This window comes from Lagopus muta, chromosome 8 (assembly GCF_023343835.1).
Source record: "Lagopus muta isolate bLagMut1 chromosome 8, bLagMut1 primary, whole genome shotgun sequence".
In the NCBI taxonomy this organism is placed as follows: domain Eukaryota; kingdom Metazoa; phylum Chordata; class Aves; order Galliformes; family Phasianidae; genus Lagopus; species Lagopus muta.
The window spans coordinates 16,912,792-16,940,631 of record NC_064440.1 but is presented as its reverse complement, the minus strand read 5'-3'; the positions used below and the strand labels follow the sequence as shown (position 1 = coordinate 16,940,631).

General features: G+C 35.6%; 1 protein-coding gene across 2 annotated transcripts; it reads left to right on the top strand.

Moving 5' to 3' along the window:
- The first annotated feature begins 5,786 nt into the window (after positions 1-5,786).
- Positions 5,787-27,043, top strand: SLC38A11 (solute carrier family 38 member 11). 2 transcript variants are annotated; one of them, XM_048952710.1, is made up of 12 exons: positions 5,787-5,885; positions 8,528-8,645; positions 9,057-9,131; positions 10,239-10,373; positions 11,704-11,769; positions 14,126-14,232; positions 14,755-14,834; positions 21,244-21,314; positions 21,695-21,856; positions 22,831-22,943; positions 23,579-23,710; positions 25,937-27,043. In XM_048952710.1, exons 1-12 carry the CDS (start codon positions 5,841-5,843, stop codon positions 26,180-26,182), a joined length of 1,350 nt encoding a protein of 449 aa, XP_048808667.1. In that variant the 5' UTR covers positions 5,787-5,840; the 3' UTR covers positions 26,183-27,043. The 2 variants fall into 2 exon arrangements, with proteins under 2 accessions (XP_048808667.1, XP_048808665.1); XM_048952708.1 differs by lacking the exons at positions 5,787-5,885; positions 8,528-8,645; positions 9,057-9,131; positions 10,239-10,373; positions 11,704-11,769 and adding an exon at positions 12,291-12,478.
- Positions 27,044-27,840: the final 797 nt, after the last annotated feature.

Below are 27,840 nucleotides of genomic sequence, written 5' to 3'. Positions count from 1 at the left end.
ATCTTGCTCCCAATTTTTTAAAAATGTTTTGGAAGATACTACTAAGCATTTTTCTGCATGAGGTTAATTAAATGTAATACTAATTTTTTGATCTTATTCATCACACTACCTGAAGGCAAAGAGACCCGCTCATGGGTTGGGATTGATTTTGTCAAATGTTAACAAATTGATGTGAGAAATATTAAATATTAACCACCACAAAATTTAATTCACTCCTAGACTGAATTAATTGACAGCAGGTTATTCTGAAGCAAGAGACAACACTAAAGGTTCACTGATGCCCCCTGTAATTTATGCAGAGAGGTTTGTAAGGCACTACTAACAGAAAAGTTTCCGTATTGCAGTATACAGAGCCTAGGCATAGTGGTAGGATTATGTTTGACTAACTACTGCTCTATCAAGTTTTTGGATTGTATACAATAGCCTCTTTAGAACTCTAGAATAGAGTTCTAAAATAGAGAATAGAATAGACTTTTAGAACTCTAATATTTCACTGAAGTTAAAATTGACAACACAAACTTGGAAACTTGTCTAAAGAGGAAAGTAAGATCAAAAAATCTTACAATTCCTTTTTCTTCTCTTTATTTATAATAATGGAAAGAATAAAGAAATCATTTGCATGCAGCTCTTTGATCTCACTCTAAAATAAGAGACATTACCAAAAACTTTTTGGTTGCCTTTCACAAAGTGCATTTATTGAATGTTAAAATAAGCAATCAGATATGATTACAAATTGAATCATGATTGGAAGCACTTAGTCACCTAACGAACATATAATTTTATGAGTGGCAAATCAGGAAAATACTTCTGAAAGAAAAATCTGAAATGCTGCTAACACTATCAAAAGAGAAACTAATTTTCAGAGAAGTCATTAGCAAGACATTTGACAAGTCCAATTGCCTCCTACTTTTTTCGTCCTACCATTTTAAAATCATTACTTCCCACAATCCATTTCTACTTTTTCTTCTTTTCCTTCTTCCCCTTGCTAGTCATTTTGAAAAAAAAAAAAAGAAAGAAAAGAAAACCCGACTGTTCTCCTACTCCCTCTTTAATCAGTGAAAAAATGGATGCGCTTTAAGTCCCCCCAAGTCTGCATTATTGCAAAACCTAACAGGGGACCTTATAGGTACAAAAAATTCCATCAGACATACAAGCAACAACAAGAAACATCATAAGATACTGTGAACTCTCATGCTATACTCATAAAATACCACAGAGCATTTAAGAGTTATACTGTTGAATTCACCATGGTCAAAGTTTCGTCATTAATATTCTGTCCACAACACAGACTTTAAAACCATAAAAAAAGAAAAACTTACAGGGAGTAAATAGTTTCCAAAGTACAACAAACAAAATTTTTAATAACTCAGTAATCAGCTATAATCTGTGTTGCAATTATAATTTTTGCAGCATAGATACTCACATGGCTCGACTCAAACACCAGCTTTCTTCATCAGATTTGTACCACCTTATCTCCTTACTCTGCACAGAAACAAAGAAAAACATGAGATTGTAGATGATGAAGATTCAAAACTGGAGAAAGCACTCTAAGGCATACCAAGTTACTAAGACTTATGACCATTTTATGTCAAGTTATGTCAGTCATTATTGAGAAAAACAGCTGGAACAGAATCACTGTATTTTATATTTTCTATTTTAGACAAATTCTCTTGAAGATATCACAAAAACCCACAGATTCTGAGTTCAAGGGCTGTTCTCACCATTTATTTACAATTGTAATAGTGCTTATTAAAAAAACCACATACACCTCTTACTCTAGGGCCTGTATATGTGGTAACTGAAGTAAAAGACAACCCGGACAGATTTCAGCACGTACCAGATACCACACACAGGCCTATTGAGGATTGCCAGCACTTTACAGTACCCAACTAAAAGAAGTCAAATATTGCCCCCTGGTGCCTGAAGGATAAAGCACGTCGTTACTAACTGCTGACATTTTGATATCAGAGGTTTTGTTTGTCAGCAATAGTCTTTCAAAGAAAATTTGCAGACACCTGATGGATAGCAGTAATGCACAATTTCAAGTCCCAAGAAAATTCTGTGCTCTTAAATCCCTGCTGCATGAGCTGCCTTATAACACAGCTCAGAAAGGAGTTCAATGAGTATATCACCATGAGAAAAACACTTATTTCTGCAGAGAGGAATTAAAAACATTAGCAAATAATTAGTATTGCATATTAGAAATGCAGTATCAATGTAAATCAATAAAAGAAAAATGTGTTATGATACTTGTATAATTGAATGCTCTGTATTCAATTTACGTAAGTAGATTGAGATTGAGTTTAACCAAAGTTTCTTATCTAGAAGAAAAATACTAGGTAAGCTTCATTTTCCCAAAAGAGGCCACAGTTGATCATATTGAAAGCATTAGTATTTAAGTGCACATAAAGTATACATCACCCTATATTAAGTATATATTCAGTTCATTATCTATTTCAGAAAACACAAGAGAATCCCTAAAAAGCAAATAATGTCATCACTTTGTATTTGTTCTGAAGACACTGAAGGATTAGAGCACAGGAAGGTAGGGCCGAAACAGCAGGAGCTAGTAACAAATTAATACAGTGACACTAATTTCAATACTTTGAAAATAAAAGCCAATGAATACCACTCAAAACAGATTTTACTTCTATACAGGATCTGCTAAGGCACTGGAGAAATACAATAATGAAAGCTGCAGTACTATACATCATGTGATTGGTAAACCACTAACATCCAGCAGAATACCAACACTTGCATGAACTTCCACTACAGCTCAGAAAGGGAACTGAGCAATTAAGCTAACTAACTGGTAGCCATAATATGGTTGTACTCAGTATAAATCACCTATGCACATAGCAAAGAAACTTAAAACATTTAACAAAAACGCATGCTAGCAAAACACATATCCTTACCCTTGCCTTCTACTCTTCTGAAAACTGAAATCCTTTAGGCTGGCTGAGGGCTGGCACACTTTCAGTCACTCATATCTTACTTTCCTCCCTCCAGGTCTCCCACTTGTAAGAATATAGGTATAACTATGACACCTAAAATAATACAGTAGAGTTGTTTTTATGTCTATAATCCTATAGTCAGGATTTCAAGTTTAATGTACACTAAAACAGCTCTCTAAGTTTCTTTCAATTAAGATAATCACGTGGCTGGCGGTGTAAGATACCATAAATCAGGAGTAGGTTCACTAAATGCTTATCCTTGTTTATTTAACAGAGGAGTAACTGAAATAAAAAGCCTGAAGAGCACAGAGTTCAAATCTCATGGCAACACCTACTGATCCATTATTTCACAACCAGTAACCAAACTATGATATACACTGCATATTACAATTCCTTTAAACATCACCAGAACAGCAATCTCTATCACCTAACAACAGAACACCCCCAACATTAAGAAGTTACAGTAAAATAAGAGCAAGTAAAGAAAAATGGGTATAACAGAAATATCTGCAAACTTCTGAATAAGGGGAAGACAGCAAATGCTAAAAGCCAGAGACTCCAAGGGAGAGCAAAGATAAGTCTGCCTGCTTAATAACCCAGGGCTGTAGTTAAGTACCCATGTCTTTATTTAGCCTACACTGAAGCAGTCCAGTAACATGGTTTATACCAGGTGTTTAGGCTAATCAAACAGGCAGGGCTAGCAGACTGCTTACAACTGCAAGGCAAGGAGGTTACATTCCCTAATATATCTTGACTGTCCTTGCAGGGGTGTCAATTAAGAGGGACAGTTTTCATTCCACTGTGCTTAAACACATTACAACACCTCACTTATCAGCAACATCTTTCTTAAGAAGCGGTCCATAACAACTTGTAGCATGCTACCGGGTATCTTACATTTAAATTAATTCAGTATTGAGAACAGCAGCTCTTCTTACTACGTTTGCCTCATAGAGAAAGATACTAATAAAAAGTAAAAGATTACTGACCTTTTCAGGAAAGATTAATGAATTTGACATTAAGGTGTCACGTGATTACATCACCCCTTACAAAAAAATGCTCCTTTACTTCTAATTTAGTCATTCATTTAAACCAAGAGATAACAGCCAATGAATTCTTTCATGTCTGTAAATTCATATCACATGGCCTTTCTTTTTCTATGCCAGCTTTGTATCCAAGTTCTCTCATCTTTTATGTTTTCAGATGACCTGGAACACATCCTTGGAGTGTACCAACAACTTAACAGTACTAAGTTCGCTCTTTATTGATGTCTTGTTTGCTTTAATACATTTAGTGCTTATGAATGACCATTCTTACTGGCATTCAGCAATTTAGCAGTAGCCATTATCAAACAACTGTTGTAGCAGTGCAGGCTGCTCCACAAAACTCTGCCAACACAGCTCAAAGGCACTGTATTTTATTATTTACTGCAGTTTCTACTATTTTGCTCAATGAATATGTCAGGCCTATTGGTTATGTAGTTTCCTGCATGATTTCCTAGAGTACTAATGTTACCTTGGCTATTTTCCAACATCACTTTGTCCCTGTTAAGCAAAAGCTTAGCAATTACTGTTCCTGGGATACAAATTAACTCAGGATTCCAAGATGAATACATCTGATTATCTTAAATTATTATTGCTGATCCTTTCCATTCACTCTACAATAATTCAGTTGGAGGCATAGTCTCTGCATCATCTTCCAAATGGGAAGAGCTCTACTAAGGAAAACTTCCAAAAACACTCTCCACTAAAAACAAAAAACCCTTTTTATCATGATTGCTGTTTCCCTCCCCAACCCCTCCATATTTATAAGGTTTTATTACACTCTACCTTCAAACAGCTTTACTACTTGTTTTTACACAGAACTCTAAAGGAAATTGAAAAAACCTACTGTTGCTACTGAATCACAGGGACTTTTCTTTACACTTGAGGCCTCTCAAATTTTCTCTGCTGACTCACATCACCTGACTGGTCACACCACAATACATGTCAGACTGCAAACTTGTCATGGAGTTGATTACAGACTTCTTTTTGAAGGAGCTGAAGCTCATGTGCTTAAGCTACATAATAAATGTATCATATATGCTCTTCATGTGCACTTTGCTCTTCATATTAAATCACATGCATCATAGATCTTTAAGGACAAAGTTATTGATGCACAGCATACTGGCTCCTTTAACCATTGCAAACCTAGCAAAATATTGTCAAACATAAGAGCTAAGACTCGTAAAGCAAATTACCATGCTTTGTTTTCTTTTGCCATTTAGTGCATGTTCCATAATTCTGGTTTTTTGTTTTTTGCTTTAATAATTTAATCTTTTTTAAAAATCTCATGTTCAAGCTCCACTGACTTGTCCCTCCAATCTTTGCAGAAAGCTCTCAATGTTGTTTTGGAGCTGCATGGGCCCTAAGTTTTGCCTACAGTAGTTCTTCATGAAGTTAATGGCTGTCTGCAATCACTTCTTGCCATTAGTTTACAGTTTTGCTTAAGATACAGGAAAATGCACGCAAAGTGTATGTTTACAAAGTATCTCTCAGTGCGAGCTCTCAGCTGAAGATAACTGAGGTAACTAAGGATTCCAAACATCGGCACGGTAATTTTACCTCTTTTCAAGTAGCTCAACCTGACCGAGGGAAAAAAAGAACGCAGTAACGGCTCTGCATACAGGCACGGCTCCGGTGCAGGCGGGCGATGTGGAGCGAGACCGGCCGGCTGCGCGTGGAAAGGCGGGAGGCGGCCGACCGCCGTGCCTCCCCCCCGCCAGAGAGGAAGCCCGCGCCGCCCACATGGAGGCTGCCCCGGGAGGAGCGCGAGACCTGCCCCGCGCTTCTCCGCTTCTCCTCAGGGGTCCGCGGGGGTTCGGAGGCGCGAGGGGAGCGGCACGCGGCCATGGAGCGTGGCGGGATCGAGCAGCCACCGGCCGGGGCTCCGCAGGTGAGATCGGCGGCGCTTAGCGGCTTCTTGTAGTGGGCTGCGGAGCTCGAGGGGCGATGGTTTTTGCTGCGGACTGGGCTCTCGTCGGGCTTTGTGAGACTGGCAGCAGCCCTAGCTTTTGTTATCTCTGAGTTTCTCTTTAACTCAATGAAAAAGAATTGAGCTGTAGGTACCCAGCAGAATAAGAATAAAGTAAACTGGTGAGCCTATATATATTTCTATGACTGCTTGACACAGCCAAAATTGGCTCTCACTTGGATGCTAGAACTCAGGTACTTTGAGTCCTGGTGGGTCTATCATGATCAATGTATGCTAGGATTGTTCCATTAGGAGAAGAGGCTCAGGGCAGACCTCGCTGATCTCTGCAACTCCCTGAAAGGAGGTTGTGGCAAGGTGTGGTCAGCCTCTTCTCCCATACAACAGCAATAGGATGAGGGGAGAACTTTAAGTTACACCAGGGAAAAAGTTATTCTCAGAAAGAATTGTAATGCTCTGGCACAGACCGCCTAGGAAGATGGTGGAGTCACTGTCCCTGAAGATGTTCTGAAACCATGGAAATGTGGTACTGAGGGATGCAGTCAGTGGGCATGGTGCAGATAGGTTGGATGAGATGGCATTAGTGATCTTTTCCACCCTTAACAATTCCATGATTCTTTGATTCTATCAGTATGACTGTGGGCAAGCCCAGCTGTTTGGTGGCACACAGCTGGTCTCACAGTTCCTAAGAGCCACTCCAAGAGCCTGTTGCTGTGATAGTCTTAAGGGCTATAAGGCTTTTGAGCTGTACAGAAAGCACTGTGTTCTTATTCCAGTAATTATTCAAAATAGGGAAGTAGGCTGTTCTAGTTTAGCAGAGTTCTTTATGAGCTGTGCTGTAGGTAGCAGAAGTCATTAAAGTTCAAGGAATACTCCTGCTGCAAGGCTGCATGTATCAGATCACATAGCCTACTCATAAGTCTAGAATGAACTCCACAGGGGAAGAATCCTACCTTTTGTAATGCTGTAAATGTAAGAGAAAGTTTAGCAATAATAATAAGGCGTCATAACCCCATACTATAACAAAAAACCAAACAAGTCCAAATGCAGCAGCCATAAATACAAAAACAAAATAGGGAAAATCTGCTTACCTTCAGGAGGCCTCAAGCAGGTAAGAATCGCTAGCAAGAATCACTTACCTTCACTGCCAACTCTTAAATGAGGACTGGAAAGGGGTGGAGCCTGCCTTCACCCCTTCTGGTTGCTGAGGGGCATTGCATGCACCTGAGCTCCCCTGCGTTGACCCTGCCTTCCCACCAGGTGCTCAATCACTGTTTCAGGTTGTGACTTTGTATTTCCACTGCACGTGTAAAACTAAGGTGTGATGTGGAGAGAATAAGTAGAAAATGATGGTTGTTTGTGGTGATGCAAGTTTGTTGGAGAAACCATCAGGAATGTTTAATTGCAAATTCACCAAAAAAAAGTTTCATGTAATGCATAATTAATGTGTGGAACTTTTTGCCACAGTACATTGCAGAGGCTAGAGAATATGCAGAGCTTCTTAAAAGGGCACGTTCAAGGAATAATTGCGTAAGGAAGTTAACACAAGAATAAGCCAAGATGTACCAAGGTATGCAAGATGTTGAAGCTAGGACGAGGTAATCTTCCCATGAACCTTCCATTGGCTACTGCTAAAAATGAGGTACCAGACAATACTGGCCTTTAATCTAAGACACCATTACTATTCTAATGTTATTACTGCTTAAGGGTTAAAGTATTCAATTAAATAAGTAGCTGTTGAGTTTGTACTAGAAGCTGTACGTGTTAAATAGGCTCTTGAATCCATGAAATAATGGTTTTATTTTCATGGTAAGTGTACAATGTTTTGCTTTTGTAGAAAAATCAAAAGGCATTTTCTCTGTTAAATGCATGTTCCTTTTTTAATTACATGATTTCTTTTAAAATATTGGCATTATAAAGAGCAAAGCTAGAATGTCCCCTGGCAAAGAGGACTACTACATGCTCATGCAGAGATTCTTTTTGAAGATAACTTCTTCAGTTGCTGGAGCTGCTACAAACGTGCACCTTAAATTTTGCTTTGTATCAGACCTTCCCTCAGAAACCTTCTGGGGCTACCCAATCCTATGGTGTCATTTACTTTTGATGATAAAATAAACTACTGAAAGACACAGAAATATTGAAAAAAACAGAGAAAACTTTGAATTAGAACACCTTAATATGTTGACATACTTCACAAGTAACTTTTGAAATTGATTTAATTCCCCTGATTCAGGGGGGCTATTTTTACTGAGCCATAAGATTAATCAAAATATTTTCCAAAATACTTGATTAGTATTTCTGCCTTTTGAACATGACTATAAAGCTCCTTAACAGCCTAACTCTGAGTTTTTATAGATTTTTGTTCCTCTACTTATATTTTTTCAGAGAAAAATTAATTACAGAAGATTATGGCTCAGGCTTATGAAGGAATTAGATGCTTTGCACCCCTTTGATTTCTCACTGGAAAAAATAATTATCAAAATACCTCTACAAATCTGTGTCAATGAAAGTAATTCTTTTTTTCTGGTTTGAAGCAACCTTTTAAAATATATGTAAAACCCATGTTATCACCTATTTTTAATCTTGTCCTTGTCTTCCTGAAACAGATAGAAACAGATGACCATACAGCCCTGGTTAGTAAGCCCAGGAATAAAGGAGGAAATGGTGATCTGGCATCAGCTGGATTTAACATTATCAACTCCATCATAGGATCAGGTATTATAGGTATGTGTACTTTTCACTAGCATGTGTTCAGCCTTGTTTATGTACACGACTATCCAGTGTTGAGAAAAGTGCTGTCCTTCCAGTTTTTGCTGTTTTTGCTGAAGAATTTTTTTTCTACTTTTATTCTCTTATTATATGAAAATTCAATTTTGTCAGCTGAGATCAGGTCTGAATAAATACCCTACAGCCTTTTGTTCTGTAATGACCAGAAAGTACTGGTTAGACATGTGCTTCTCACACAGAGGTGGCCCTTTGTCTTAACCTTTTCTGAAGTTATTAACTCTTTCTGGTCCAATCTGGGAGATTGAAAGCAGTTTATTTTTTAATCCAAATATTTCTTTATTTTTGTCATTATAAATAAATATTTGTAAAAGTTCTTCTGTAATTTCTTAGTTTTGTTTTTTTTTACAGGACTTCCCTATTCAATGAAAGAAGCTGGTTTTCCTTTAGGAGTACTGCTTCTGTTTGGGGTTGCCTATATCACAGGTACTGTAAAAGCAGTTTGTGTTATAAAGTAAAAATTTTTTTTGCAAAGTTTAGATGATTTTGAACATGTTAGCTTAAACAGTTGTGTTTATGACTTAGTAAAAATGGGGAATTATTTTCACCTCACTAATCCCCTGAGCCGATTAGTAAAAGTAGAGAATTACTCTGTACAACATATAAAGCTGCTTTTTGTGTACCTTTTATTTGGTGAAGCCTAATTTCTTAGACTAGGTCAAGATGACATTTGGAAGAATAGATCTCATTTGTGTGTTATAATTACCTATTTTAGTCTACTGTTTTTATTCTAATTTAGACAATGATCATTGAGTGGGTTGTCTATCACTCAAGTGTACTGCAGAATTAAAGTCTTCCAGAGTAACTATGATTTTGAATATTTTGATTGTGATCCTTTAAAAAAAAATAATCATGGATTTACCTTCAAAAAGAAGTCACCTTTACAGAAGATAGTAAGCACTGATACTGATATTACAAGCACTGATACTGAATTACAAGCTAAGTGAAAACCAGAGAAAGAATAAACGAGGTCTAGCCCTGTCTGTCAAGACATCTATCCAATGTAGTAAATTCTGTGGTATAAGTAATCCGGACTGAAAAATTACATGGTACTCAAATACTAAAGCATAGCATACAAGAACAGCACATTCCATACTGTTCTTCATAAAAGGATGAGGTTCTGTCTTGGAGCATTCCACCTATGACATTAGCTCTCTGTCAAAGCACTTCTTCATACAAGAGTGGCTCAGTCTCTGGTTTTCAAGATAAATCATTTGACACAGGCATTGGTCGTGTTTTACTCTACCTGAATATAATGAAATGTTTCATCTAGTTAGTAATCTTTTCCCTTGTTCATTGAATCTTACATATTTGGTTTTTTATCCATGTTGGTTACCTAAAAAAATGATGACATTTCTGTTTTCTTACTGTGACTTCCCTTACCATTCTCCTCCCCCATCTTCTAATGCTGCTGTTTTTCATTTTTACAGACCTGTTTTTTTAAAGAGTGAAAAAGAGTATTAACTAAATTCTAGTTGCTAGCATTTTATTAATTAATTGCTAGTGTTTAACAATAATTTTATATTTTAACAGATTATTCCATTATATTACTGATCAAAGGAGGAAATCTCTCCAGTACCAACACCTATCAAGAGCTGGTCAGAAAAACATATGGTTTTTTAGGTTATCTAATTCTTTCAACTCTTCAGTTTTTATATCCATTTATTGGTAAGATGACATAAAATACGGATATCTGAGCTTTATAAATAGTAAGGTTTTTTCACATTATCTTATTCTTTTACTTGATAAATTTCAAGAACTCTAAAAAGTATACTATATGCACCTATTTTCTTAATATATAAATAATTGTAGAATGCTGAAGAATGACTGAGGAAGAATTCACTGAATTCGAGAACCAGAATAATAAAAATGAGTTGAAGTGTGATAACACAAAAATTCACACACTTAAAAATCAACAACAGAAGTAGCTATGAGAATAGCAAAGAGCAGGCTTCCAGAAAAACAGTGCAGCACGCATAGGACTGCATGAGGTGGTGATAATGATATGAGATAATAAGAGACTGAATTTGGTGACTGAGGAGTCCCAGAGCAAAATTTGTCCTTTAGGAATAATTATTCTGAAGTCATTTTAGGTAGCTGAGATAGTTAAGGGAGTCAGGTTGGAGTTACTGCAGGCAGCAGTGTTGCAGGTACCTGTTAATTATTTTATCAAGGTTCATCCCTTAAACTGAAATAGTGAATTACGTCTGAAAATCCTGATCCATTATGGATGACTTAAGAGTGTAATTACTACATCACAGAGAATATGGGAAATAATTGTAAAGACCTCAGTCCTCACCATGAAACTAGTTACAAAACGTGCTTGAATTTATTTACATACATAGTGTTAATAACTTATCATTTCACAGCAGTGAATGTTTATGTGTTAGTTAAGCTCATTATCCACATTAGTATATGTGCATGTCTGTGTGTGTATGCACACATACTTTCTGTGCAGAATACATTACAATCACAGTTCTTATTCATGAGAAAAAGTAATGGAAATCCGTATTTGTTATCTTCATCATTTCTTCGGGCTGAAATATTTCACAGACTCCTGATATGAACTAGGAAACCCTGTTCATTTTATTGCAGGACTGATTTATTATGTTAATACAAAAACATTACTAAATTGAAACAGAAGCTTAAATATCAACTGACAAAGAATTGAAGTTGGAAAGGAAGAAAGCAATTTTAAAGCCTTTTTTAATCTCCCATCTGTATTAAGTTTATATGGTAATAGCACAGTGGCCTTGCTTATCAGATTAGATTCTTTCTAGGTTGTACCTGCTTGAAATAAAGAAAGGCAATTGTTAGCTTTTTTTTTTTTTTTTTTTTTTTGGTCTTCAGCCTTAATCTTAAAAGTTGGTGTTAACTAGAATTCATACAAGGGGAATTGTGGCATGCCAGCCTGAAGTCCACACAATACGTCTATTTAATGGCTTATCAAATAATCTATATTTGATTTGTACTAACCACTTTTTAAATTTTCTTTAAGCTATGATTAGTTACAACATAATAACTGGAGACACTTTAACTAAAGTGTTCTTGAGAATTCCTGGAGGTAAGATGCGTTTTAAAATTTCAGAATGGAAAAAAATTATTTAGGTAGGAATGTAGCATACTTATTTAAGGCTTATCGTACCGTAGCAAACTTAAGTAGTAATCTGCCTGTTACTTTGTGTCTGAATTATTCTGAAATGTTAATTAAGTTATGAACTTGAAGCCTGTTTGTACAAGTGTTTTTGTTTTTTTTTAAATTGCAAAATTGCAAATCCTAATCCTTGGTTATCATTGTACTCGGTGTTAGTGAAGAGGCCGCAATATTTAATGAGATATGAAGCAAATATTCTTCCCCACTGATATGGTAACAAGAATACATTTTGTCATATTTTTTGATGTTTGCTATAATAAATATATAAATACTAACACTGCATTTAGTGAATAATTCTGGATGACTTGCATACAGTATAATGGATTTAATGCACATTTAAGTATGCCTGTATGGTTGGTCATAAACTGCATATATAACTGCAGATGGTCTCTTGGATAGCATATGAGAACTGTTGAGTCATGGCCTGAACTACTGATTGAAGCTGGTCAGCATTGGGAGCACAGGTGAAGGCAATTCATGTGTGCTACCAGAAGGGGTGGAGTCTGGCTGCACCTCTCAAACCTCATTTAAGGGCTTACTGCCACTGGGGAAGGATCTCTTTCTGGAGATCCCTCCTTGGTGAAGCTTTCTTCTGCAAACCTGGAATCTTCTGATATGGGTGAGCACTCTTCTTTCCCTTCCTTATAGCCACCTTTGTATCGTGTTGGTCCTTCTGTTATTGCACTTCTGTTGTAATGCCTTTCCCATTGTATTCATCCATCCAATTGCTGCAGATAGTGTAAAAACATTTTGAGGTCTTCATTCACACGCTTCTTATCCTTCTCTGATTGTAAGTTTTTAGAGTGGAATTGAGTAATTTGTAGGTACTTATCTCTTTCAGCAGAAAGCCAACTAAGTTCAGGTATGTTTCACTGGCAAACTAAACTCAAAACAGCACATATGCAGTGAAGTGCAAATTAGTGTTTGTATGAACTACTTGATTTCACTAGGAAGGCTATAATTTTAAGTAGGTGAAGTCTGCAAGGTGTAGGATATGGTTTTAGCTGTTATGCTTTGTTCAGCTTAATAAAGAAAATGAATATCTATTAATTCATATACAGCGTGACTTTTTTTAATGGAAGCAACACGTATCTTTTCACATGGCTGGTAAAATGCTTATTTAAGAAGAAGAGGAAAAGGCATTATAATCTCCCAAAACATCAGGGAGCTGTACATTTGAACTATGCATTGCTCTTGTCAATTGCTACTCAACTTCCAGTCAAAATTTTGTAGCATGCAGGTTCAAAATCATGGTTTGTGGCAATCTGATTAAACCCGAGATGTTTCATTTTTAAGTTGGTGTTGTCTTGGGGGGGCAAACAAAAAAACAAAAAAACAAAACAAAAACAAACAAACAAAAACAAAAACAAAAAACACAGCACCAGTGTAGGGGGGAAAAAAACAAAACTCCCCTCATTGCGAGGGTTGTTATACCATTTTTCTTTTTTGCCCTCATGTGATAATCTCTGTTTTTCAAGTGAAGAGCAGGTGACTTTAAGAAAAGAGATTCTAAGACGAACCTTCCTCCCAAATGAACTTTTTTGCAGCTGTTTTTTGAGAGTTTGCTGCACAACAATTGATCTCAGCACTGTAAAAAAAATCCTAAGCAGTATATCCAGGAAGAAATGTTAGTTTTACTTACAGTCTGCCAACATTGATCCAGTTATGATGGAAGGGATTAGTAGTAATCTCTATGTACAAATGCCACAGTTCCAGAGTTGGATATGTGCATAACTGTAGTGCAAGTACTTAGTCATAGCTTGAAACAGTGATTGAGCACCTGGTGGGAAGACAGGGCCAACCCAGGGCAGCTCGGGTGTGTGCAGTGCCTCTGAGTGACTGGAAGGTGTGGAGTAGGATCATTTAAGGGTTGGCAGTGGAGTTGAGGGCATCTCTTTCTGCATATTCCTGTGTTCCTGAGGCCTTCTGAAGGTAAGCAGCTCTTTTCCTTCATTTCTGTATCCATGGCTGCTGTATTTGGTCTTGTTCTTTGCTGTAGGCAAAGACTTTGCCACCCTGCTGTTATTATCCGATTAGAGCATTACACTTGCATGTAGGATGAACTGTTGGTTAAATTTGCAGAAATATTCTGATTGTGCATGTGCTCTGTATAGCATCCCTGTTAATACTTAGACTTTATTCCACTGTTATTTATCTTGAAATGTGGTTAGCATTGAAGTTTGTAGTTGTTAGACTTCTGAGTGTGACTAATATATTTTTCATGTCAGCCTTTTAGAGAAGTAACTTACTTGCTTCTTTGTTTCAGTTGGATCAGAAAATGTGCTTGTTGATCGTCGCTTCATAATTCTTTTTACCACTATCATCTTTACCTTGCCTTTATCTTTGTATCGTGACATAGCAAAATTGGGAAAGGTAAACTTTTTTTATATGCCATTAGAAAATAAGTGCCGGTCATGCATAACTCAAGGTATTTGAATTGAATTGCATCCAACTAGATGCAACAAATTTAAATATTTTTGAAGTTCAGACCATTTTCTGACCCAGGAAGTACCAGACAACTTAAAGAAGTATAAACAAAACTTTGGTCTCTACATGAATGGCTAGTTTTTCCCATCTGCTGCTGGTAGATGCAGATATTTTATTATTTTTTTTAGAGCAGTATGTGTTGCAAGTCAGGTCTTGAAATACTGAGCACTACTGATGACAAATATTTAAATGGAAATATATCTTACTGTTAAACTGCAGTTTGTCACTTATCTAAGGAGATTAACAAATGAAAAGGTGATGATGGTGTAGGACAAGTCACATGATTATAAATATAAATATTTGATGTGATAATTAGAAATGTAGCTGGTTAATAAGTCTTTCTAAAAACTGCACTGCTTAGAATAGATAGTTTCAGCAGTTTACTGACTGAATTTGTGTGTTTTACAGGTATCTCTTGTTTCTCTGCTTTTAACCATTGTCATCCTGGTTATTGTGATGGTGAGGGCAGTAACACTCAGTCCACAGGTGTAAGTATTCTTACCCTTGCTAGAAAGCAAATTTTTGGGATGTATGATCAGTTGCATCATTCTTATTTTGTCTGTAGTTTTGAATGTGGTTGTTTTGGTAGGAACATACATTTAAAGAAGTCAATTTCTACTGATAGTAATAAAAAATGAACTACTAAAACTTGAATCCATTTTTTCTTCCTTCCATTGCATATATGCAAAGTTACAAAGTCTCAAAAAAAGCCCGACAGATGAATTGGAAAATGTTGGTGAGCCCTGTAATAGCAGCTAGTTCTTCAGCGTGAGATTGCCTGTCATTTGAGAATTTGTCTATTTGTCTATTACTGTCAGCTGGCCAATATCACGAATCCAAAACAGATAGCATCTTAGCAGTATTTTTTTTGTTAATGCTAATGATTTCATAATAAAATCTGAAATTCCTTATTTCAAAAAATTGAAATAAGGAAAATAAGTGAACAATACAATAACAGAAGTCAAATGACTTTCATTTGAGAAAACATATGACCAGGCAAAAGTGTTTTCCAGCATTTGTGCTCTGAAAGTAGTGTTTCATGTTGGATATTGGAATGTTATACGTAAATACACTCGTGATTGTGTGCTGTGGCAATATTTCTATAATTATAGTGTAAAAAAGTGTTATTAATCTAGTAACTTTCATTATTGGCCTAGATGGTCTGATTTATCCCTTGTTCCTTATCCTTTGAATGTGAAGGTAATAAAGATGGCAAACAGTTTCTGAATGTGCTTTTTTATTTATTAGAAATTCATAAAGTGTTTTTAATGTTTCTGGAAGGAGTGGATTCTTCCATTGTGATTATTTAAACATTGGCACACAAATACATCACAGCAGTCAGAAAAACGCACGAGAGCTAACTGTAGGATGCTTGTGTTTTAATGCTGGCAAGAGAAGTCTCTGGGGAGACCTCACTGTGGCCTTCTAATATTTGAAGGGAGTGTATAAGCAGGAGGGGTTACAAGAGTCTATATGAGTTGATAGTGATAGGACGAAGGGGAAGAGTTTTAAAATAAGATGGCAAGGTTTAAGATAGATGTTAGGAGGAAGTTTTTCACTCAGGGAGGTGACACACTGGAACAGGCTGCCCAAGGAGGTTGTGGATGCCCCGTCCCTGGAGTCACTCAAAGCCAGGTTGGATGTGGCTCTGGGCAGCCTGGTCTGGTGGTTGACAACTGTGGACATAGGGTTGAGACTAGATGATCATTGTGGTCCTTTTTAACCCAGGCCCTTCTGTGATTCCAACATAACTAAAGTAGTAATTTACAAAGTTGTGCCAGGGGAGTAGCATCATCCACAGAAATAAAGAACTTGAAATAGCATGGGATTTCTACCTGTGTTCTTCTCCTTGTCCTCATTTTTCCTTAAGTGACTTGTTTTTCTTACTGTGTTGAAAGTGTATTTGGAAGGGAAATCTCAAAATTCCCTTTTGAAAAAGGAAGAAGTTTATATATAGAAGCTACTTCTGACTTTGTTACTACGGTAACGCTTTCTCTCAACAGTGGTGGTGCATCAAAATATATGAAGTACATGTCTCTTAAAATAAGTTGTGTTGCTTTTTGAGTAGTTCTTGAAGTCTTACCACTTCATTCTTTAGTGACTTTTCCTTCTGCCTTCATGCTTGTTTTCCTATTATGCCACTTATTTTCATAAGTTCATCTAACACATTAATAAACTGTTAGTCACTTTTTTACCTCATAGTCATTCCATCTTTCTTTTACAGTTTACTTAATATATACTTGAATTATTAAAGACCTATTCTAATATTTTGTTAGCCGTTTGCTCTCTCATTTTTATAGTCATAATAAACAACACACTTTACATGTTTTAATGTGCCCAATCTTGTATTTCAGCAAGTAAAACAAGTAATGCATTTACTTGAGTACTTCTCAATAAAAGAGGAGTTTGAGATTTTCTTAAAATATGGTTATGATACCACCCAAGATCCTCATACAGGAAAATAACTTGCCCAACTATAGCAAGTCTTGATGGAGCTGGGAAAGGATATTTAATCTCTGCTGTTGTAACAGGGCAGAATTGACTGTAGATCTATTACAGCTGACAGGTATTGTTCAGCTTATTCTTGATTTTTCCAGTCCTGTTCTTAACTAGCTTCATTTAGGAAGTTCTCCTAACTGTGTTTCTCCTGCTACATTCCACGTTCACTGTCTCTCAGTCTAACCATAGTGAATATGGACGGCAAACTATTCCTTCCTTTCCTAATGCTTAAACTCCTATAATAAGCTGTAACTTGTTTCCCTTTGGTAATTCTTTCTATAAATTCAACACCGTTCCAGTAGTGTCTCTTTTCTTATACCTCTTCAAAATTGCTACCTTAAGTTCTCTGTAAATAAAGCAGAGGCATCATAGTCTCACTTCTAATGTTTGATGTATCTTACATCCAAAGTGTCTCGAGTCCCCTTTCAGCTGTGTTCTTTGGGGATTGTAAAGCTCCTGTTTATGTGGTTTGATATTTTCTGTTTTGTGAAATGACTTGAGGTGAATATCCTTGAGTTGTCAATCTAGTGTAAATATCAAACTCTTCTCTGCAGAATTATGAGCTGGCAGTTTTTGCTTTCTTTTACTCTGTTCATGAAGTTTATTGTAGAATTATCGTTTGCAATGATTTCGTGTGTTTGAAACCGTAGGCTGAAAACAGCACTTATGTGGCCTAGGAGTGTTGCATTTTGTTTTATATTTTAGTCGCTTTGGGAATGGGGAGAGTCGATTGGGAACATGAGTTTTCATTTCTTGTTACTTGGGGCAGAGAAGACCTGTATTTCTGTTGAGGGATTACTTGATTTGATTTATTTCCTCTTAGGACAAATATGAAGCTGAGGTGTTTTTTTTTTTTTTTACTTTTAGGATTGGCTATTCTCTTATTGTTGTCTGAAGGATGTAATGTTCCTGCAAATAAAATCTGCTGCTTTTATTCTCAGTAGTTTAAGATGTTGGATAAAAAGTGCATTTAGATGACCTATTGTTTGCTCTATTTCCACCTGATGCAGCTAAGAAATTATCTGCTGTGATCAAAGCCAGTGGATTAGAGTTATCTCACACTGCTTTCAGATAACTTAATACTGCAAATATACAGCAATACTTTAAGTATCTTATAAAGGTGGATCACTTTAATTTGATCTTTTGGGAAGAATGTCATGATGCCAGTATCTGTGTTATACAAAAATATACAGGAAAAAAAAAACCTTGAAAATTGCTACACATAAATAGAATGTGAGAATTACTCAACTGGCAGCTGATCACAGTAACTGCTCAGAAAAATAACTTGAAAGTAGAAAGTTGATTCTTTATATTTAAGCCAACGGTAAATGAAGACAAACTTTATTGTAGTGAAATTCAAAACAGTAAGACTCAAGCTTGTATTTACAGACCCTTTCTTCATTAAGGAAAAATGGAGATTTAAGTAGCTCTAAGTAAGGTTGATATATTGCTTTATCTTGTCTGTGCTGTTTAACAATCACAGTTACATTGTCTATCAAGCATTAATGCTGCATTGTAACTTCTATATATTATAGATAGTACAGCTTTCTCTAAATGCATTTAGCATCACAAATATTAACTTTTTGTGTTTTGTCTGAGTTATGCTTCTTCTCTAGCATGAGGAAAAACCTTTATCATGCATAGTTTATGTTTTTATAAAAGAGAGAAAGTGGAGAAATAAGCTGGTTTACTTTTTATCATTTGTGGGTGTTCACAGCTACTGCTGTTCTTGTGAGAGCAGAAGATGAAATCTTTCACTCACAGTTCCAATAACAATGAAGTAGATCAGGTTGGGTCAGAACAAAGATCCTTGTCAAAACAAAGCAAAAGTGTCTTTAGAAGTAGCAGCAGGTTTGAGAGTCAAGCAGGTAAAGTGTTACCTGGTATTCTGGTATACTTTGTCAGCCTGTGTATGCACCTACCTACATGTTCACGTAAATTTATGTATGCTTTCCTTAGACTGCATGTGGCTAGCATACTTGTCCTGGACCATGATACTCACTACTGGATCTTTTTATCATGTATTTCTCAAGTCTTTGTGAAATCATTTGGTTTTCACCTAAAAGCATGTATTAGATGAAATTCTGTTTTGCAAATATATTACATGAAGTTTAATTGGAATCTGGAAATAGTGAGTATTCATGTGTTCCTTTCACTCGTTAGTTTACATAGCACACCTGTGTGAGATCTGCCTATTCCCAAGGTTTGAGAATGTCTTTGAATATATACGGAGTATTATGTAACTTACTGTAAGAAATGCTGAGCTGTGTACTGTTGCATGTGTCATCTGTAACAATGTGCTTGCTATGACATGGCATTTGCTGACTGTTAAAATTGTGGGTCTGGACAGGATTTGTTCATTTGGACTCCCTCTCCACCTCCAAGTAGTCCTCCTTGTCTGATTTGCCATTCATTCAGAAAAACCAAGCAGTGTGTCAATCTGCGTATTGCCAGTGCATGAGCTAACACTGCAGTGGGGAAGTTAGTTCCTGATACATTTTGACTGTTTTTAAATTATTTGACTACTTCATTCACAGTGTTTCAAATAAAATTCATATACTTTCTAATTCCATTTTTTAAGTCCATATTTGTAGGAATTTGATATGGCTGGATAGTTTCATAGGGTGTGCTATTTTCACAGAGAAAAATGTGTGGAATTGTTGTGATTGTCTAATAGAGCAGTGTTTAATATACGTGCATTCTTTATTTCTGTTTGTTTTAGAAATATTTTTTGTGTTGAGCATTAGATAATCTAAATACTGACTGTGAATAGAAAAGCATGAAGTTGACTTTCAAAAATTGTGTCATCAAAGGATACAACAGATTTCCATTCTGTATATTTGATATCAAAGCTGACCTCTAGTGGTGATGGAATTGAATAGTTGTAATGTTATTTTCTGTAGTCTATATTTGATACTGTTACTGCTTCTTGAATCAAATGTGAATATTTTCCTGAAAAAGGCATTAATAATTGTGAATATGACCTATTCACAGACATCTCTCTCTAGTGGTTTGAAATCACTGGTATCAAATTAAAGACAGCTACTCTATATAAGGAGCAACAGCAGTTATGTTTGATCAGAATGTCTGTTTCACAAGATAAATGCACAGTATTTATTTAATCCTTAGATTTGATTACATCTACATGCTGAAGTATGTTTTAGGAAGGCTGTATTCAAGTGCTTAAGATCAGAAACTGCATGCTAGTCAAATATATACAGCATCCAAGCTCAAAAAACAAGCTTGATATTGGTGCTCAGGTTCTCTTCTTAAGGTTAGCATCTGTAGTTTAAAAGCTGTTTTAAGCCTAAGCTGAATGTGCACTGGATACTAGAAATCAGGTGTTTAATATGGAAAAGGAAGACTTGACTATTTAAGTAATGAAGAAATAATGAGTACTCAGAACAGAAACTAGTGGCAACAGAACTTTTTTCTTTAATTTGGTTTAAAAATTTGCTAGCAGTGAAACTTAGCTGTAGTGGATTATGCTATGCTATCAAAATCACCTATTTATCAGGTAGAGGGAGAGGCAAAGCTGCCAATGTTACCTTTGTAGAACTAAATAAAAAATGTAAATAAAAATGGAGCAATCAAAGCTAGCAGCAGTACACTTGTTAAGAGCAAGCTTTTCTGTACTCATGCTTTGTCTGTGCTTTAGCATTTAAAAAAAAAGGCTGAACTTGTGAATTCCAGTTATATTTTTTAGAAAATTGCAAGTTTGGGAAAGGATGTTTCCCTTCATTTTGATTCTTTAGGAAACTTCTTCATATATCAAATGGATTTTAACGAAGATTGCTTACAGATTTCTGCAGTCCTTCTCTAAGGTCTAAAATTGGGCATCTATCTTAGAGACGTGGAAGATAATGCATTCTTGCCTGGTTATCAACATCTCTGTATATTTTCTTCAACTTTTGTCATTAATTTAGGAACTAGCTTCCTTCAAGATGAGGAACAGCTGAAAAAGGTGTAAATGAAGACAAACTGCCTCACTTGATGTGTGGTCTACAAATAAGTCTCTAGAAACGGTGCATTACATGTGTAAACTCAGAAGAATAAAATGCCTTCAAATAGTCAGAGGAGGCTTTGGATTGAGAAGACCTCATCCAAAGCTTTTAACAGCACTTATCTTCTCATTTACTGTTTCTTGATAAATGATGACTTGAATAATTTATTTACGTAACTGGTTGCTGAAACAGTTTTAGCTGTAAGAATTAGTTCCTAGAATACTTTTCTCAAAACAGGAGGTGAAAAAAGACATCTCTTTGGTTTCAACTTATTGTTGATAAACATTGTGGCCTAATTCAGGTAGGAATTCTGTGTTACAGCATAGTGTTCAAAATTATTTTTAGTAACCAATGGTTGGAAAGAGCATAATATAACTGACAATTTCTGTTTTAGACCCAAATCAGAAAATGCATGGATATTTGCAAAATCAAATGCAATACAGGCCATTGGGGTGATGTCTTTTGGTAAGTAATTTTTGTATTTTCAGTCTTCAGATCAACTTTAAGAAATGACTTGGATATTTTTGAACCTAGAATTTGTGGTGTTTTGTTTTTTTTTTTTTTTTTTAAGTTTTGGGATGGTTTTTTTTTTTATACTCATGGGGAAGAGGGGAAGAAACACTATGGCATTTTAGGGCAATGCAATCGAAGTAATCTCAAGATGACTATAAACCTTCATCAAGTAGATAGAAGTTCCATTCATTGTAGGTTTAATGTTTGTGCTCAGTAATGAGTAATATCAAACTTCTGTCTACTCTCCTACCTTGGAGAGAGTACACACTTCCATTTATTTTATATGTACACACATGAATTCATTCATTTCCTTCAACTGTTGTGTATTTCAGCATTCATCTGCCACCATAACAGCTTTTTAATATATGGCTCTCTGAAAGAACCCACATTAAACAACTGGTCTCGAATCACACATGTGTCTGTTTTACTTGCTGTTGTTATCAGTGTACTGTTTGCTGCATGTGGATACATGACTTTTACAGGATACACAGAAGGTAAACTGCTCAATTCCTCAACCTTCATGCTTTCTTGCAGTCCTTAATTTCAGGTCCTGTTGTTAACAGCTTTGTATGATTTTGGTGTACTTGCACCCATTATGGCCCTAAATAGGACAACTATTTTCACAGTTACCCATCAACCAAGGCAGGGCACAAAGGTGCTGGATAGATGGTAGTAGGTGTCAGATTCCAAGTGAAAGCCTCATTGGTGAAAATCCCCTTTGAGTGTTTCCACCTCTAAATGAGGACTAAACATTGCCTTCCCTTCTGCATCTCCTGTCAATCTTTCAGATGTTTTTCTCCAAAGCACGCTTTATTCCTTCTTTGCCATTGTGATCCTGAAAGTAGTAAATAGTAGAACAGTATAATAGCTGGGTAGACAATGTACTACATCCTTTCTTATTGTGGTCTGGCAGTCTTTCTTAAGTCTTGTGGATTGTTATTCCAGATTCATTGTTATAGCCACTAAGCAATATGTGATTTGAATTCTTTATCATTGTTTTTGTTGTTAGATGTAAAATGATGTTCAGATATAAAAAGATGTTCTGGTTAATAATCCATATATTTATAATGGGCATTCAGGCTCAGAATATTTGAAATTCTTCACTGCAGCTCACCAGCTATGATTAGACACTGTAAGGGAAATGCTGTTACACAGAGTCTGGTCTCCTTGTGTAATTGTTATTATTCTGTGACTTACATTTTTAAATGGAAGCTTTTAAATTAGAACTTGTCACATGTAAGCTTTTTCTATTTCCTACCAAGGTAAGCACCAACATTTCAAACAAAACTGATACTAAGGGGAAGGTGACAGATGGCACTCTGTTATGTATATATTAAAATTTCTTGATGTAAGAGGAAAGGGAATTAGGAAGTCTCGATTACTCCAGTGATTCTATTAACTTATTCTTCAGTTTACAAATAAGCAGATGAGGTGAGTTCAATCTAATTGATGTTTTGCTATACCTCAGGAGATATATTTGAAAACTACTGTAGAGATGACAACCTTGCTACATTTGGAAGGTTTTGTTATGGAGTTACTGTAATTCTGACCTTCCCTCTGGAATGTTTTGTCACTAGAGAGGTAAGCATGTGTTACGTTCTCCCTTAAACAATGTTGATATGTTACTACTGTTCTCACTTGTTGCTGAAGTCAATGGTTGATACGTTGATAACCATTACACATCTTGTTCTGCTGCATGCTGTTCTGAATATGATGGTACATGTACTGTTTAGATTCTGGCAATATAATAATATATAATATAATAATATAATGATATAATAATAATAATAATAATAGCTATAAGGGCTGCATGGAATTCCAGGATTGGTGTAAGTGCTACTGTTGATATTATGCTGAATAGCTAAAAATAGCATATTTGTTATGCCTCTCAGTTCTGCCTGATGAAAGTATTTCTGTTGAGGAAATCCATTTGTTCAATAAACAATAGAAACTGTGTTTATTCTGTAACATCCAAATGAAAGCAAAATGAATCCTGAAGTTGTACTAAGCCAGTCTGGAAAGTGTTCTGTGATTTTTGTTAATATTTGTTATGAGTTACTTTTGGAAGCAGATGATGTTTTCTTGGAGCAACAAAGGTAAGGTTCAATCAGTATATTCTCAGCCATTCTTTGTTTCTTAACATTAGAAGATTTGTTATAAGCTATTTGTTTAAATAGAGAGCAAAATCAAGGTTTAAAGTTGTGATTCTATTTCAGGTGATTGCCAATGTATTTTTCCATGGGGGCCTCTCAACGGTTTTCCATATTGTTGTGACAATAATGATCATTGCTGTGGTGACTGGTGTATCATTAGTGTATGATTGCCTTGGAATAGTTTTAGAGCTCAATGTAAGTGAATCTGTGTACTCTTCTATTTAATAAATCATTAAAAAAAAAAAGCAGAGTTCTGATATATCTGTAGCTTTAGCAGAAATCTTATGCATTCCGTTAGAAATGTTAAAATTGTTTATATTAATTTCAGAAGAAAAGGGAATTATGCAATGTAATTAAATTAGAGAGAATGTTTAGGGAGAAAACTTCAAGTGGTTGGATGGCTTTTTTTTTTAGGAATTCATAGCAACTTGGAAATTTTACCTGCTGGGTTTAGCAGGGAGCAAAACTGAATGATTTTGTACATAAATATCATAACCTGATTTTATGAGAACTGCTTTGTTTACCAAACTGTATGTGGGGGGTTATTTTTTATGCTACATGATGCATTCAAGTACATTTACAGTGTTCTAATCTACAGTGCAATTAATCTGCTCACTGAGAGGTAGTGAGTGATTCTTTAGCAATGATATTGCAGAGCATGCTTGCATTTTATACTGCTGTCTGGATATTCAGATGAACTATCCAGTTGCCCTCCTTTTTTAAATGCTTACCTACGCAGTTTCTTCTCAGCTAACCCTTTCCAAATTATAACTATCTGAAAATAAGCAGTGGTCCTCACTCGTGACATGGTAATTTCTTTTCTACCTTTTTTCTTCCTGTTTTTTACATCACAAGTGAATGAAATTGATTTGTGTGTGCATATACACACTAATAAAATTATCTGTATTTGTGCATGTATACAAGCCTATTTGGATCAAATATCTGAATCCTACTAAAATGAACCTCATTAACTGTGTGCACATCTTATTTCTATATGTGTGTGTATTAAGTTTTTATATGTTTTAAGAATACATTTAAATTAGAGAACAGTAAATGAGTTTTTTTAACATCAATAAATATTCAATTCCTATTTGAATTACTTTAAAGTAATTCTCAAAAGTAAATACTCCATCAATGCAGTATGTTTACCCAAAGAGGCCTAAGCATTTAGTGAACAGTCAAGCCAAGTTCTGTTCAGATTCAAACAGAAGTTGTTAGCTAGGCTTTTGAGTGGGTAGCTCATATCTTGAGACAAGTTAACATTAGAGGTACATGTATTTCTGGGATGTAACTGTGCTTACAAAGAATGTTTGGGGTCTTGTTTGCTGCTGGCAGAATAGACTAAGTTTAATATTAATGAATGAGGTTTTTGTATATGAAGGAGAACTGATCTCAGCAGGCTTTTGGTCCTATAGTAGGACTGCTTTCTGGTTCTTCACTGGAGATGGCATTTACTGCCACTTTTGACTGCTTACCTTTTCACTGTTTTCTGCTTTTAAAACAAAGCACAAGCTTGCATGTTTGTCTGCTGTCAATTCTCCAGGGAAAGCATTCAGTCATGAGGCAGTCGAGTGTCTACAGACTTAGCATCTTATAATGCTGATTTGCCTTTCTTCACATACTTATGAGTCTTATTTTTTATGAAAAATATTTCTTGCAAGTACTGATCACTCTTAACAGGTTCTGTCATAAAGATGTACGGAAGAGTGTACAGTGAGGCAAAGGTATTCTGTATGTTGAATTGCTACCTCACCATAATTTAGTTAAAGCAAAAAGCTTTCTTAAAGTTTGTGACAGGTGTTCAAAATTTGTGCATAAAATGATTTATTGGCTTGCTACTCAAGTATTAATCAACATTGTCTCTACTATAGTTTTTGATAATTTGCTTTTAATCTATATTTATATGCATAACAATTAAAGAGAAGCTGAATTTTTAGTAAGGGATGTTTACTCTGTAAGGGAGCATAGCTTTCATAGAGAAGTTGCTATAAATCAAGTCATAAAATTTATCACAATTCTTTGACATGCTACATGCTATTTCCACTTCTGTGAAGGCAGATCTAGACTCCCAGGTAAAATGATCTTAAATATTTTATGTCAGTTATCGCACTGAAGAACTATTATGTTTGGACCTTCTGAAGCTAGCTTCTTAGAAACTTCTGCTAATCATATCTAATGATCTAGTGGAAGTTTTTCAAACGTAAAATACTCTGTATCACCAAAGCACAGATAGTCTTTTACAAACTATTTGTGATTTGGAAAAGGAAGTTTTGTATTTAGCAATGCTGGAAAAGGCCTCTATTCTCCAGCTTTACTGCTGCATCAATCTATAACAGCTATTTACCATTTCAGGTTCTTGTTCTTCAGGTTCTAAGTATACATGCTTATTAGAGTTTTCTTATTATTGTTTCCCATGTGCAGGGAGTTCTGAGTGCTACCCCACTTGTTTTTATCATCCCAACAGCGTGTTATCTAAGGCTGTCTGAAGAGCGATGGAACCATTCAGATAATCTCATCTCCTGCCTGATCCTTGCTGTCGGTGTGCTAGTGATGACAGCTGGGTTTGTTTTGACTATCTTGCATCCCCAGGAATGTAGCCATGGAAAAGAAATGTTCTACTGCTTTGCTAGTAATGTTTCTTCTCACAATAGTACACTTCCCCCATAGGTAATGCTCTGATCTCTGAACTAGATCGGGGCATCTTCCAGCAAGCCATATGTTCCAGTTTAAACATACCTGGAACAAAGATTTTTGTTTTCATGTGCACATAACAATATTTACCTACTTGATTTTTATACTGCCATCCTGTTTCAGGTAAAACTTTTAACTTCTGAAACAAACTCTCAGAGGTGCTTTGCTGTGGACATTACTTGTATAACTGCCAAACCAATCAAAAAGGCTGTGTTTTTTGTTAGTATGTCACCAATACAGCTTAAAAACTAGGTAAAATGTAGAGAAATGTAGACATCTCCTATGTTTCATTGCTTTAATTATTTGTATTAACTTTATAATAATTGTATATTCATTAATACACTATAGTACGGAGGTTTTTTGCCATTCTGAGAGAAAATATGTAGGTCTCTCTCATGTATTCAACTTGTGCTGTCAAAATGAAAAACATCTATTAATTCTGTCTTATTTTACAGTAGGTGTTCTTTAGAACTGAAAGCATACCTTGTACTGGTGCTTCAGTCAAGGGTGATTTTGTATTCTAATTGAACTGTAGCTGATAGAAACCAACTGTAATTTGTACAATTCATGTTCTGATTAAAAGGTTTTGCATGAGCCAATCTACATCGGTGAATTTTAAGAGTCAGGTAAACATCCTTTGTAAAAATTCTGAGGTAGAGAAAAAGTGTGTAACAACCACATCTTGATTTTTGTTTATAACTTATTTGTGAAACTGGTCTGAAGAATTGATACATACCCAGCATATGATTTATTTCAATATATTGTAGTCTATCTCAGATTTGGTCGTGGTTTGTTACATTTTGCTGATTTTTTTTTTTTTTTTTTTTTTGTCTTGTTCTCCAAAATTCATTTAACATTAAGGATTTGTTAGTGTTAGACAGCGGTATAAATACACACACCCCTATAGAATGAGTAATTTATTACTGGTAATAATCTGAAGGATTGTCCTTATCCTCCCTATAAATGCTGGACTTTCACAAATGCTTTGTATCAAGTCAAGCTATGTATTTTGCATTGGCAACTTTTAATTTATCTAGGTTATTGGTATTCCTTTTGCTAACCAGACTTCAACAATTGGATGTGCAATGTTACTCAGGTTTATATACAGCTAAATGGTAATGCTTTCTGTCTCTGTCCTGCTTGACAAAGCTATTCCATTCAAATCTTTTTTGCTAATTCAATTTTTAAGCAAGGATCAAGAAAGATGGTGATAATACTATACTAGCATATTATGAAAGTGCTGGTTTTTTAAAGTAAATATTTTAAATACTGTTGCTTTGTTTGTTTATTTATTTATTTATTTTTGTGGGGAGAGATGTTATTTAGGAGGTTGAGAGTCTTTGGGAGGGTAGATTTGGTTTTTATTTTTTCCCTCTAAGTTATAAAGCTGTCTGAGAGAGCTGGGAGTAAACACTATAAATTTCCCTAACAAGAATCGGCTTTGAAGTATATTTCAACTGCCCAGGCACTTGTTACTATTGACAGAATATTTTTCTCCAGTTAAGATGCAGCCAGTATAGCTCATTTCACTTAGTTGAGTGGTCACTGAATATATTCCCTCCTGCACGTGGAGAATGGAATTCAAAATTACTATTACTTCATGACAGCTGCTGAAGACTTCAGAATCAGAAGAC

Excerpts from the sequence above, each read along its gene's own strand:
- SLC38A11 (XM_048952710.1), top strand. The coding sequence starts at position 5,841 with ATGGAGCGTGGCGGGATCGAGCAGCCACCGGCCGGGGCTCCGCAG. Across the intron at positions 22,944-23,578 it reads AATGTTTTGTCACTAGAGAG|GTGATTGCCAATGTATTTTT; the intron begins GTAAGCATGTGT and ends ATTCTATTTCAG. Across the intron at positions 23,711-25,936 it reads GAATAGTTTTAGAGCTCAAT|GGAGTTCTGAGTGCTACCCC; the intron begins GTAAGTGAATCT and ends TCCCATGTGCAG.